The sequence below is a fragment of the Callithrix jacchus genome, chromosome 4 (assembly GCF_049354715.1).
Source record: "Callithrix jacchus isolate 240 chromosome 4, calJac240_pri, whole genome shotgun sequence".
In the NCBI taxonomy this organism is placed as follows: domain Eukaryota; kingdom Metazoa; phylum Chordata; class Mammalia; order Primates; family Cebidae; genus Callithrix; species Callithrix jacchus.
The window spans coordinates 63,509,748-63,524,045 of NC_133505.1; the positions used below are offsets into that span (position 1 = coordinate 63,509,748).

Here is a 14,298-nt window from a genome sequence, read left to right on the forward strand (position 1 = left end):
TGCATGTAGTTCTTCTGAGACAGAGATGTATAGGCAACTTTACCAGGGTGTATAGGTGGAGAATGGGAGATTGAGAAAGGCATTTTGGCCCAGGAAGAGAAGCGGGTAAACTAGCAATGGAAAGAAGGGCCAATGCCATAGCAGTGGGATGGAATGAAAAACGAGAAAAAAAAAAAATGCCTCAGGATTTGGCGGAGAGTTTCTTTTACCTTTTTAAGGTAATACTTATAGTCAGCTAACCAGCTTCTTAAATCTGGATGCTGTAATGATTCTCCTCCATTCCATGACCTGTTTCAACACTGATTTTTGGAAAATTAGAGTTAAATGTAGGCTTTTTTCCTTCTGTACTCAGTTGCATTTTTTCCTTTTTCCTTTAGAGATGTTTTATTTCACCTTCCGTTCTATATGTTTAATTTAGAATATGTTGGGCATTTTATCCTTTCTTAAACATTATTTTCTATCTAGAACATCTAACTTGAACAAATATACTCAGTTCTACATTATAAAAAAATTACAATGAATTTAATGCTTAAAACTCGGAATTTAATGCTTAAAAATCGGAAGTGACAATGGAAGCAGTTTCAAAGACTTTCACTGACACTTTGTGGCAAAAAATGGAACTACAGTAAATTTTGGACAAGTTTCGTGATATGTGATTGTTTTATGTTTATAATATAACAAATAATAATCAAGAAATTATGTTATTTATTTAGGTACCTAGGTATGTAAATTAAACAACCAAAAAATTATCAAGTGTTTTGTTAAGATAACATCTAAACCGAAATATCACAACTTACTACAAATAATACTTTTGTTTCACAAATCGTTTACATTTCATCTAAAGATCGCAACTGTTGTGTTTAACATGGCATCAGTATATTGAAACTAATTTTGGAAAAATTGTGTTTTCTTTCAATCTTTTGAAAAATGTGATATTTATAAAATGAGTCACTAAGATTATCTCTGAACATTTTCATTTTTATTCTGTATTGAAGGTTTTTGAAGAACATCATTATTGGTTCAAAGTTTATTTCACATTTTGTAGTCTGTCTCATCATGGCAACAATTATTATTATTATTATTATTATTTTTTTTTTTGGAGACCGAGTGTCACTCTTGTCATCCAGGCGAGTATAGAGGTGGGATCGATCTCAGCTAACCACAACCTCTGCCTCCTGGCATCAAGCAATTGGATCAAGCCTCAGCCTCCAAGTAACGGGATGACAGATGCTGACCACCACGCCCGGCGAATTTTTGTGTTTTTGGTAGAGACAAGTTTTCACAATGTTGGCTAGGCTGATCTCAAACTCCTGACCTCAGGTGATCCACCTGACTAGGCCTCTCCCCTGAGATTACAGGGGTGAGCCACTGCACCCAGCAGGCAACTATTTTTTTTAATTATGGCAAAATATACATAATATACAATTCAACAACTTTTAATTAGTTTTAAGTATATAGTTCAATGACACTAAATATATTTACCTTAAGTACAACCACCATCCATCTCAAGAACTTAAAAAATTTTTAAAACTGAAACTCTCTATCCATGAAACAATAATGTCTCCTTCTCCATTTCTCCTAGCCCCCAGGGGGGAAAAAAATTCTATTTTCTATCTGATTTGATTGCTCTGAGTACCTCATATAAGTGGAATCGTGTAATTCTTGTTCCTTTTGTTTTTACCTTATTTTAATATAACCAAAATTAAATAAATAAGCAAATTCTTAAAATAAAATTGATATATTTAGTACAAATCCTTTGAAGGCATTCGGTAACCCACTAATTATGTCCCATGCCAAATCATATCTCAGTATCATACATATTGTAGTCAATTATTAGTTGACATTTTAAGTCCCAAGTATATGTTTAAAAAGAGATGCAATTTGCATATGTGGTTTACATGTTCTTAATCAAGCCTTAGCACCAGCATATCACCTTAGTTTACATTTGTCTAAGTGCAAGTATTGCTTTTAGAATGTAAATTTGCTAATGTATAATCTGCAAAATACTAAAACAAAAGCCAGTTTCTTATAAGTGCAATAATGGCAAAGCCCTTTTTTAGAAATAATGTATTATTTTCCCATTTGAAAATCACTTTAGTCTTTATCTCATAAAATAACAGGAAAATAATTTAAATCAAAAGACTATATCTGAATATCATTTTGAAAACACATTCTATAAAGATATCCTTCTTTGCATCATGGACTCCAGATTTCTCCTGCAGCTTGAGCCACTTTCCATGTTTTACAGAGGATGTGCACAAGTTATATGTCATCCGATTCTTTCAGAGAAATCTGGTAAGAACAAATGATAGTCTGAAAGATAAAGGAAAAGAGAAATTTGTATCTTCTTGGCACTTCTGCATTTCAAAACTATTTCAGTAAAGCCTATGTTAGAGGTGGAATTCAGGAATTCATTGAATCTTCGTTCTTGCCTTCTGCTATCTTTTTTCTCCCTTGTATGCTCAATTATTACTTACTTAGTCCTGGTTAAAGAACACAGGCTTTTAAATACAGGCTAACTGCAAATTGACTTTAATATTGGTGTATAATGGATATCACAGAACTGATTTAAAATGTGGTATCAAGTTCAGATCCTGGGACTAACAAGAATTCATCAGAGGATAGTACATGGTGGATTGAGAACCATAGCTTGCTTTATGTCTAAGAGAATATTGACAAGCAGCTAAGTTCTCTGTGAGCACTAAGATTTCACTCCAAAGGAATGAAGAAAGTAAATTCCCTGTTTAGCCATTGAGCTTTTTCTCTCCTTTTAAAGAATTTGCTCATGGGAAAATATAGCTACCAACAGTAGCAACATACTATAAGTTTATGAGCAAATCAAGTCCATACATAGTTACTGCAGAGTATATTATAGGCAGTATTTTTGTTAGGAGAAAGTCAGCAGAAACTTAGCAAAGTAAGGGAAAGAGAAAAGCCAGCTTATAATGATAAAGAGCCTTTGTGCCAGTAGAGAGATAAGAAAAAATACAAAAAAAAATCCAGAATGATCCACAATAATTTTAGAATGCAATTTATGACCATGAAGAGCACATCATGTGATTAGGTATCAAAGAAGGTAATTAATTTTGGCTAATTAAAAGATATTTTGAGAAGCAGAAACTTTTTTATTTGGCTGGTTGCTCAGTTGATTTTGGATAGTTTTGGGTACTAATTCATTAGTTAAATGATATTGAAATGGAGCATGGGCCATTTCCAGGCAGAGGAATGGCCTGAGTGATGGCCTGGGCATGGAATATGTTTGATACATAGTGAAATATCAGACTCACTCTGGTGCTCTAAGCATTTTATAGAAAACATTATAAGGGATAAAGGGCAAAAATTAAACTGGCACTCAGTTACTATTGGCCATCTGAAAATGATGTGCTCTCCAGGAGAAAAGAGAGCTGTCACTGAAATGGTAGAGTTAATACAATAAGACATTGTGCCTGTCTGTGCTGCATTAATGGATTTCATACATTTTACGATATTTATTATTTTATGACATTTATCCATTAATGACATTAATGGGTAAAATATATAGGAGTTCAGACAGGCACAATGCAGGGGAAACTATTAGGAGGTCACTGCAATACTCTAGCTAATGGTTGCAACAATCTGATATTAGGTATTTGCAATAGGAATGGAAAGAATGTAATAAAGCAAAGAGATATTTTGGGGATTTCAAGCCTAATTAATGGGAGAAAATTGAAGGTTATTATACTTAAGAGAAACATAAAGTCCAGTGATAAGTTTAAGTTGTATAAATTTAGTATGCTCTCAGCAGAAGGTGATGTTTACCTTGTATTTTTAAAACGTTGCATGGTTGAGTGGGTGAATGAATAAACAAATAAATGTTTAACACAAATTTATAGGATGTGCACTCATAGATATTTATGTAGTGTCTGTCCATTTAAAGACAGACACTAGGTTTTCTTCCAGGGTTTTTAGAGTTTCAGGTTTTACATTTAAGCCATCTTCAGTTGCTATTTGTATTTGGTAAGAGATGGGTCCAGTTTTGTTTTTCTGCATGTAGCTTATCCAGTTTTCCCAGCATCATTTATTGAATAAGGTGTCCTTTCCCCAGTGTCTATTTTTGTTGACTTTGTTAAAGATAAATTGGTTCTAGGTATGTGGCTTTATTTCTGGGATTTCTATTCCATTCTACTGATCCATATATCTATTTTTATACTATTAACATTATCATGCTGTTTTGGTTACTATAGCCTTATAGTATAATTTGAAGCCAGTTCATATGATACCTCCAGCTTTGTTCATTTTGATTAAGATTCATTTGACTATTTGGACTTTTTTGTTGTTCAATATGAATTTTTGGATTTTTTTTTTCTAATTCCATGATGGAGTATTTCTCAGCAGTAAAAGAAAGCATGATATCATGTCTTTTGCAGCAACCTGGATAGAAATTGAGGCCATTATCTTAGGTGAAGTAACTCAGAAACAGAAAGAAAATATCACATGTTCTCACTTATAAGTGGAAGCTACATTTTATATACACATGGACATAGGAAGTGGAACCATAGAGATTGGTGTCTCAGAAAGGCAGAAGAGTTGGAGGAGGTGAGAGATGAGAAATTACCTAATGGATACAGAGTACACTGTTCGAGTGAGGATTACACTAAAAGGCCAGACTCCACCACTATGAAACATACTCATGTAACAAAACTGCCCTTGTATTCCCTATATCTATAAAACTAAAAATAAATAAAATAAATACAGGTAATACTGATAATCTGAAATGTGGTCACAATAAAGAGAGCAGGGTGATGAGAGGCAAAAGCCTACTGATGTATGTGAAGGGTTTGGTGATGTTTATCCCAGAGAAGCAAAGTCTTGGGAAACAGACAAAGCCACAGTCTTCAAATATTTGAATGGACGTAATGTGAACACAACAGTTAAGATATTTTTAAATGGCACAGTAATATTATCTAACACAAACTCAAAATTCAAATTTATCCAATTGTCCCAATAGCTTCTTCATAAATATCTTTTTTTCTTTTTATTTCTTCTTAGGAGTGAAAGGCAAATAATCTAGCATCTGTACAAGGGAACCAATGTTTATCTATCTATCTATCTATCTATCTATCTATCTATATGTATGTATTTTCATATATATGCATGTGTGTGTGTGTGTGTGTGTGTGTGTGTGTGTGTGTATGTATATGTATATATATTTCCCCAAAAGTGTGCCTTGGCTGTTAAGAAAGCTGACAAGATCTCAAACTGTCTTGATAGAGTGACAGTAATCAAATCAATCATCCTTCTTGTTGCTGTTCTGTGTAGACTGCACCTAGAGAAATGATGGCAGTTATAGATAATATAAATAGAAAATGGTAGTTACAGATAATCTGAAGTGTGTTCAGAATAAAATAACCAGGGTGATGGGGGATGAAAAATCCAAACATTTCACATGATGGAGTCTGAAGATCTTTAAGTTGGAGAAACAGAGGCTACGGAAGTGGGCATAGCTGTGGTCTTTAAATACTTGAATGAGTGCCTTTGAGTTGAATTGTGTTTCTTCAAAAAGATACAATTAAGTCCTAAAGCTAATTACCTCAGAATGTGACCAGATTTGGAAATGGGGTCATTGCAGATATAATTTGATATGGTAAAGTCATATTGTAGTAGGGCGGGCCTTTAATCCAGTATGACTGGGATTCTTATAAGATGATGGTCTTGTGAAGATAGAAACACAGTAGAATGTCATGCACTGAAGGCGGAAATTGGAGTTATATTACTGCAGGCCAAAGAGCACTAAAGATTGCCTGCAAACCACAAGAGAATAGGGAGAGAATAAAGAAGAGTTCTACTATGGCTTTCAGAGACAGGACAGCCCTGCTGACACCTTGATTTCTGACTTCTAGCTCCAGAACCGTGAGATAATGTTTGTATTGTTTTAAGACACCCGTTTTAAAACAATACAGACTTATTGTCTCACAGTACATTGTTTATGGTACTTTGTTACAGCAGCCCTAGAAAATGAATACCAGCACAATGTAAATAAATAGGTAAAGTGTATTCATTCAGTTTCAATAAATAGTTAGGACCTAGTAGGTAGAAATGAAGGGAAAACAGAACATGAACAAGAACTTGCTAGTAGTTAAAGCCACCACAAAATGAATTCAAGGGCTCCAGCAAGTTTTAAATTTCCCAGTATTATAAATGTTCAAGCAGGATGAATGAAAGATGATACAGAGGTGATTATCCATGCATCAGACGGAAGGTTAGACTGAATAATCTCCAAGTAAAAACTTGTATGATCCTATGTTAAATCCCTGTCAAATACAGGTTGGTAGCTTCCTTTTTGTTTCTGCTCCAGTTAAGAGGATACATGGGTGACATAGTATGATGGGTAAGACTTAAATTCAAGATCTAGTACTTAGTTTTACTTTTACTTACTCTAGTACTTAATTTTTTCTTCGGTAGGCCCCTTAACCTCTCTCTCCTTATTTTTCCACCTGTTAAACATAGATATTAATAATATTCACTTTATAGTGTTATTATGATGACACTAATTAATAATTTAAAATGCTTAGAACAAGGCACAGCACATAGTAATGACTAAAGAAGTGATTCTGAACATATACTTTCTCTAATGTTGTCCAGATATAATGGATTAAGTCTTCCCACCAGTACCATTCCTCATATATAAAATACAGAGTTGAAAATTTAGAAATAATTGCATTTTTTTCTAAAAGTCCTGCGTATTTTTCTAGATCTGAGATTGTAGTATTTGGACAATTTGTTGGCCAAGTACCAGAAATATAATATTTTTGCCAATTTTTTCATAACAAACTGTGATAATGTGTTTGTCAACTGCTGGGATGGGTTTGTGCATGTATGAATATGGGTGTGTGCGTAGGTGTGTGTGTGTGTGTGTGTATTTGTGTCTGTTTCAAGTGTTTATAGAAAATAAATCACTCAATGGCATCATTTTCAAACAATAAAGATTGCAGTTACCTTGATTAAGGTTCACCTGAGTTTTTGGATATCACCATGCAAGAGTTAGAGGATGATATAAAGTTTTCAAAATTAAATCCTCCAAAATTTAGGTATTTTGTTAAATTGACGTCTGTTGGTAGCTGACAATCAACTTCAGCTTCAGGAACTAGTAAGAACATCTTCCAGCATATGAAACTATTAATAAATGTTATGTAATTATCAAAAGAAATCCTCATTCATTGATTTAAATTTAACAAAATGAGGTTTTATTTATTCACTATACAAAGATACTAATCCCTGCATTATTTGGGTGCATGAGTGACAGCCCTGATACGTTTGTGATGCCCCAGGCAAATTCAATAACTTTCAGTGAAGCAAACCCATGAATACATGTGAAGTCAGTGTGTACACCTGTATCATTCCAGAGCCAGTGATTTTGTAACTATTATATACACCAGACCTAGGACAAAGAATGGAGGAACTGGATGTTCCTTCAGCAAAGAGCAACTGAATGAGACAGCACAACTTTTGCACTGGGGATATACTACAAGGCTATGAGGGAGGCTGGCTATGAAAATATTGAAAAGTATGTTTGATTGCAGGGTGTTGTTTAGAGGCCCTAAGGGTGATAGAAAGGAGACAAAATTGAGTGTCTGGAACTTATATGTGCTTTTTTACAGCACTCTCATTTTCACCAAAGAAGGCAACCCATGTGGTGAAAAGACCACAAGTGTTGGAGCTATAGCCAAGTTATAGCTGTAGTTTTATATTTTGTGAACTTATACGTCCTCAGACAAGTTTCCTGTTTCTCAGCTTCCTTTTCTATTTTTTGAAAGGGAGTCTCACTCTGTCTTCTGTCACCAGGCTGTAGTGCAGTGGTGCAATCTCAGCTCACTGCAACGTCCTCCTCCCCGGTTCAAGAGATTCTCCTGCCTCAGCCTCCCAAGTAGCTGGGACTGCAGGCACATACCACCATGCCCAGCTAATTTTTGCATTTTTTTTTTTTTTTTTTTTTTTTAGTAGAGAAGGGGTTTCACCATGTTGGCCAGGATGGTCTCGATCTCTTGACCTTGTATCTACCCACCTTGGCCTCCCGAAGTCCTGGGATTACAGGTGTGAACCACCATGTCCAACTTCAGCTTCCTCTTTTATAAAATGTGGGTAATATCATTGTCCCTTAAGATTGTTGTCAGCATTAAACAATGTGGGTATACGAACCATCTAGCTCAGTATTTGGCAGTGGTAGTAGCTGAATAATTGTTGACTCTTACCATGAATAAAAAACTATTTGTTAAAAGTTCCAAATGCAGCATTTAGGAGTAGACATGGGCCAAGATCATGGATAAGACAAAACACTACAGTTCAGGGAACATTGCTAGCTCCTAATTTATCTCAACTCTGCAACCATTTCTTGAGATGCTACTACATATTGAGTACTGAGGGAATAGAAAGATGAATTAAAGACCATTTAAACACTTCTGGCACTTGCAATTCAAAATCAAGCGAAAATAAATACAGTCTTGCGATTTATTGAGAAATGTCATGCAAGGTGAATGAACTGATTTTAAGCATGAATTTGGCATTCACACAGATTGACCAATTCAATGAAAACACAGCACAGCCTTCAGTTATTTTTCCTTTTGAATACATATTTGTGGACTTTATAGAAATATTAATTAGCTTGACAGTGTTTCCTCACCAATACCTATTTTATTTGTTGAGTGACTGTTCCTTTTTCTTTTCAAATTAGTTTGTGTGGCAGTGTGGAAGAACCACCACATGAGGACAGTAACCAACTACTTCATAGTCAATCTTTCTCTTGCTGATGTGCTCGTGACCATCATCTGCCTTCCAGCCACACTGGTCGTGGATATCACTGAGACCTGGTTTCTTGGACAGCCCCTTTGCAAAGTGATTCCTTATCTACAGGTAATTATTTTTCATATTTTTTGAAGCTACTAAATGTTTAGTCATAGCCATGCCCCTTATGGTAAATTAACTAGTGATTTGAGAAATATATTTGCCTAAGGCATTGGCAAACTGAAGGAAAAGAATACTTGAGAATATTTGGGGAAACGAGTTAAATTCCAGATAAAGATAAAGCAACAAACTGCCAAATCATCATTAGATGCTGCACAAACATTTTACTTTTTTGGTTCCTAATTTCTCTATTGTTAAAGAAGAAACTTGAACCAATTAATGATTTAACCAATTAATCATGTCCCCAACCCAGTTATTGATCTTTCTTTTGAACCAACTAATGATCTTCCAGTCCAAATCATTGAGGATATTTGTTTTTGCAAGTCATTTTATTTTATACTGAAAAATTAAGAGCTACTTGGTCAAATCAGTGCCATGAAGAGGCTTCAGTGTAGGTTCTAATTTAAACTACCAGAATTGGAATCTCCATTCTGACGTTCACCACTTGTATGCTATCATGCCAAATAGTTGTGATTCACTTAAAGGATAATAATTCTAATGAGATCTATCTCATATGGTTGTTGTGACCATTTACTTATATTATTAATATAAATAACTTGGCATAGTGATCACCCTTTGGAAGATGATGATCTTATAAAAATGGTATGTTCCCAATAAACCTCAATTATTAGCATCAGAATCATCATTAGTAAATTTTTTTAAGAGTGAAAATAACTTCTTTTTCTATTTAATTGCCTTATCAGTAATTAAGAACAAATAGTTTCAGAGATTAGTGTTCTGATTATTATTATAGCTCTAAAGTGTTTGAAACAAAAGATTTATAAGATAATGATCACATTCACACATTCATCCTAAAGGATGGAGTTCCCTTAGAAATTGGACAGTGAGTGAAATGGTGACCACTGTCTACTTGTCTTCCTATAGCCTTCCTGCACCATCGGTTGTTACTGTATGCAGTCTCTCAGATGGTGATTATAATATTTTAAGGAAACAGAAAATAGGCTTCCAGTAACAAAAATTTAGGTGGGACACAAATAACCTATTACTAGACATTATACTGATTAGGCTTTTGGAATAAAATGTTGCAAAGAGATATTTAGTTCAATAGTTCAATTACTTCTTATAAAAAGAAGGGATAATTGTTTAAGGTCAAACATTGTTTATAGAATAGCAAGTGGGAAATACTGTAGAAGTTATAAGTTCCATACATATAGTATGTTTAATTATAAAGTTAGTTTGGGTCAGCCTGCTAAAAATTACTACAGGATTATAAAATGAACAGTAGCACATTTTTTTTTGCATGAGGACAATAATACATGGATAAAACTTCTTACTAATTTTTCTTCTATGAGGATAGAAGAAATGAAGGCTCTGGTGGTATTTTGCATAGAGGCACTAGGAAAATAATACATTTCAGAGAATTCTACTATTTCATTATCTCTGTGGTACTTCCAGAAAACCTTTTACTACTCTCGGTTTCAATAAATACCCAGGATAATATCTTGAGGATTCTCTTAAGTTTTGGGGTAGCTGCGGTTGCCCAGAATGTTTGATTGACTGGGAACATTTCATGTTTAATTGACTGGGAACATGAGAGATTCTCTGATGGGAAGTGAAGTGATAAGAGAGGTGCAGCACCCGGTGGCAAGTGCAGTCACATGCAAATGCACAGCGATAGCTTTTTGCAGAGTGGGCATTTCAGAGTTTCCTGTGAGTATTTGCACTAGAGGACAGAATGGAAGAAGTGTACCACTGAGTAATGGAGGGCATGGATATCTCTTAAAATCACTGACAGTCCTTTTTCACACAGCAGAACTACTTAACAATTCCTACAGTCCAAGTAACATCATCATCTCTGGAAGGATTCCGTCTGCCTCTGCACAGTGTCCAATCTAATCAATTCCTTATCTCACCTTCTTCTCTGTAGAGCAAGGAAAAAAACTACTGAGTAACCACATGATGAAAAAGACTAGATCCAGAGATCTATTCATTACTCCTCCAAAATTACTTCTTGGCAGAAAGTTGTAAATGCACAAAGAGCTTGGTTCATGGATAAAACTAGTATCTCCAAATTCTTCATATTTATTGCCCCATTTTTCATAGAAGTTTCCCAAATACAATGAAAAGTTCCAATGGGCAATAAACATACAATTTAAATCTGAGCAGTTTTTCTCCCTAGTTGTGACATTCTGAAACTAATGACTTAAATTTTGATATGACATTTATGTCTTACTGAATATTTGAAAACATACTACATAATGCCCAGCCACATTTAAGGTTATTTGGTTGCATTTTATATTATTTGGGCATTTACTAATTTGCTATAATGTATATGTTCTTTTTCTTTTAAATACAGTACAGCCTTTAGATTTATGAGTGGCATATGCACAAAAAACTTAAAAATCTCACTAATGTCATAAAGCTTAGCTAAATAATTAAAATTACTCTTTAGTATCTTTAAGAATTGTCTAACTCTGAGACCATTAACATATATTAGGCTATTTGTCGAATAACTATCATCTATTTCACTTCTCTTCCAACACTGACAACAGCATTGGTTACTTTTTCAGAGATGTATATTTTTTTAACTGCAGAAGAAGCTCTACACAGAAATGCCATTTAAAAAAAGAAGGCAAGTGAGATGTGGGAGGTGGGCAGTGGTGGTCAGACAAGCTCCCTTTCTCTCAGTCGTACTTTGCAACCTTTCTATTAGTGCTTACCGTCCAAATCTGTGATTTGGTAAAATTTCCTTTTTTCCTTAAAGTGAATCTTTAAGATCTCTTTGACATATCTATTTGCTAGTATGAAACAGTGATCTTCTCTACTAAAAGTAATCCTCAAACATTACCCTGTGCAAAAGGTGCCATAGTATAGGTCAAAGGCCAAGTATCTGAAGGCAGAAGAAATTTCCCTCTCACTCCACTTCAACATTCAGAGTCCACACTAGATTCATTTCTTGAATGACTTACTGTTCCACTGACTTGAGCTATTACCAGAATCCACGTGGAAAGATACCCAGAAGTACACTCTTAGAGATTAAAAGCAATAACAAAACTTTCAGTTATAATTGCTTATGATAAAATGCAATTTTACATCACTTCCAAGAAAATCTTATAAATTGCACATAATCGTATATTAATGTGTCAAATACACAAGCAAATAGAGTAGTTCAAGCAATGAATATTAACTCATTGATTGTCAAGTGTTCATTCAATGGATTGGTTCATCCTACCATTAGGTTAATCGCACTGGAATATATTCCCCCTTTGCTATGTGACAATGGGCACTGCTCCTGGGTCATCATTGGCACTGGATGCCAGTCTTTTAAGTAAACTGGTATAAAGTGATTATTATTATCCAATGGCATTAGGAAATACTAGAAATGACATTTGTGTTAGAACCATGCTACAGCTATCTCGTTTATCCATGTTGGTTAGATGAATAGATTATAAATCACTAAGCCTTGATGAATACATTCTACTTCTAATTGCCAGAGAGGATAAATATATCTATGATCCAGAAGCTATGAAGAAGCGACTGTGCAAATCTACACACCCATAGTTCTATTCCTAGGTTAGCAATGGTATTGAGAGGCCCTAGGTGCCTCGCTTATTTGCAAAGAAGGAATGGAGGTTCTAGAGAATAAGGCGAGATTAGTTTGAGAAAGAGAGTTGAAGGAACTCTAAAGTAGCACCAAGAAATTTCCCAGAGTCAACAATCAACCTAAGTCCATTCTCATGGAGTCCAGCCCTTTAAAATTGCACTTAAAATGAAATTGGTCACCAAGAATTTGGCAAAGATTAGGCTTTTTACTTGTAATTCCTATGAATATTCTTCTCTGAAACACAATCTTTTCCAATTAAAATACAGAATTTCAGGCTCAAGAATGAAAGATAAAACTAAGAGTATAATCATTATCATTATTATGATAATCATAAATAATAGCAAACAAGCACCACTTACATGCCAGCCCTGGAATAGACACTTTACATCTCAACTAACTGTCCATACAATTCCATGGTTAGGCACTATTAATCATCCACATTTTAAAGTGAGAAAACTGAGGAATAGAGACGTTAAGTAAACTGCCCAAGAACACTCAGTAGGTCAGATGAGATTCTCGCCCAGAAAACCTGGTTGCAGACTTCATCTAACTATACTCTGAGGCCTCTCCCATAGAGAAACAAAGGAATCAGAGTTGGTAAGAATCTTATCCTGTTGTTCATTTAGCAGACACACACAAAAATAGACATGCAACACACCACACACACACACACACACACACACACACGGCCCAAAGGTGTAAAGTGAGCAACTCAATAGTGTGCAGCTAGCTAAGCAGAGAGAGAGAGAATAGGTGGATCATCCTGACACTTAGCCCACAGAGTTTCTGCACTGTTGCCCTGGCTTTTAGATCTCTTTTACTCATTTGTACCTTTAATCAACATATCCACAAGAAAGGCCTCCAGGTAAAAGACAGAAATATTTACCCTTTCTACATATTATGAGATCAATATAACCAGGACAGAAAAATAGAGGAAGATGACTGGACCACATCTACTGTCTTCAGTTAAGGCTCACCACTTTATTAATGGACTAACAAATATTTGTTTTAAAGACACATGCAAGTATAAGTTCATTGCAGCACTATTCGCAATAACAAAGACATGGAATCATCCTAATTGGCCATCAATGATAGACTGGATAAAGATAATTGGTACATATACACCATGGAATACTATGCAGCCATAAAAAAGAATGAGGTCATAGTCTTTGCAGCAACATGAATGGAGCTGCTGTTATCCTTAGCAAACTAATGCAAGAACAGAAAACCAAAAATCACATTCTCATTTGTAAGTGGAAACTAAATGATGAGAACACATGGACACATAGGGAAAAACAACACACACTGGGGCTTTTCAGAGGGTAGAGGGTGGGAGGAGGGAGAGGAGCAGGAAACATAACCAATGAATACTTGGCTTAATACCTGGGTGATGAAATAATCTGTACAACAAACCTCCATAACAGACATTTACCTATGTCACAAACATGCACATGTACCCCTGAAATTAAAATAGAAGTTGAAAATCAAATATTTCTTAAATGCATAATATACATCAAATGTTGTATCAGATACTGGGGACACAGTTGTGAAAACAAAAAAAATAAAAGCAGTCCCTTCTATTATACAACTTTGTTCCAATAGAGAAAACAGACACTAAATAAGCAAATTAAGCAGAATAGTCTACTACCTATACATGCTGCAAAGAAAATAAATAGCAATCTGTAATAAAATGGAAAGGAAATTAAAAGTCTTTTTATAGGGAGATTCTGAGAGTCATATCAGAATCAATATTTCATCTAGCATAAGAGAGCACATTAAACATAATTACATCAAAT

At 34.8% G+C, this 14,298-nt stretch overlaps 1 protein-coding gene across 4 annotated transcripts in view; it reads left to right on the plus strand.

Annotated features, from left to right (window-relative positions):
- HCRTR2 (hypocretin receptor 2) overlaps window positions 1–14,298 on the plus strand; it is a 110,253-nt gene that overhangs the window by 58,685 nt on the left and 37,270 nt on the right. For all 4 annotated transcript variants that reach the window (XM_054254128.2, XM_035295939.3, XM_078370704.1 and 1 more), the window contains exon 2: window positions 8,708–8,886. In XM_054254128.2, the coding sequence (XP_054110103.1) occupies window positions 8,708–8,886 (179 nt within the window). The remainder of the gene's footprint in view (window positions 1–8,707; window positions 8,887–14,298) is intronic.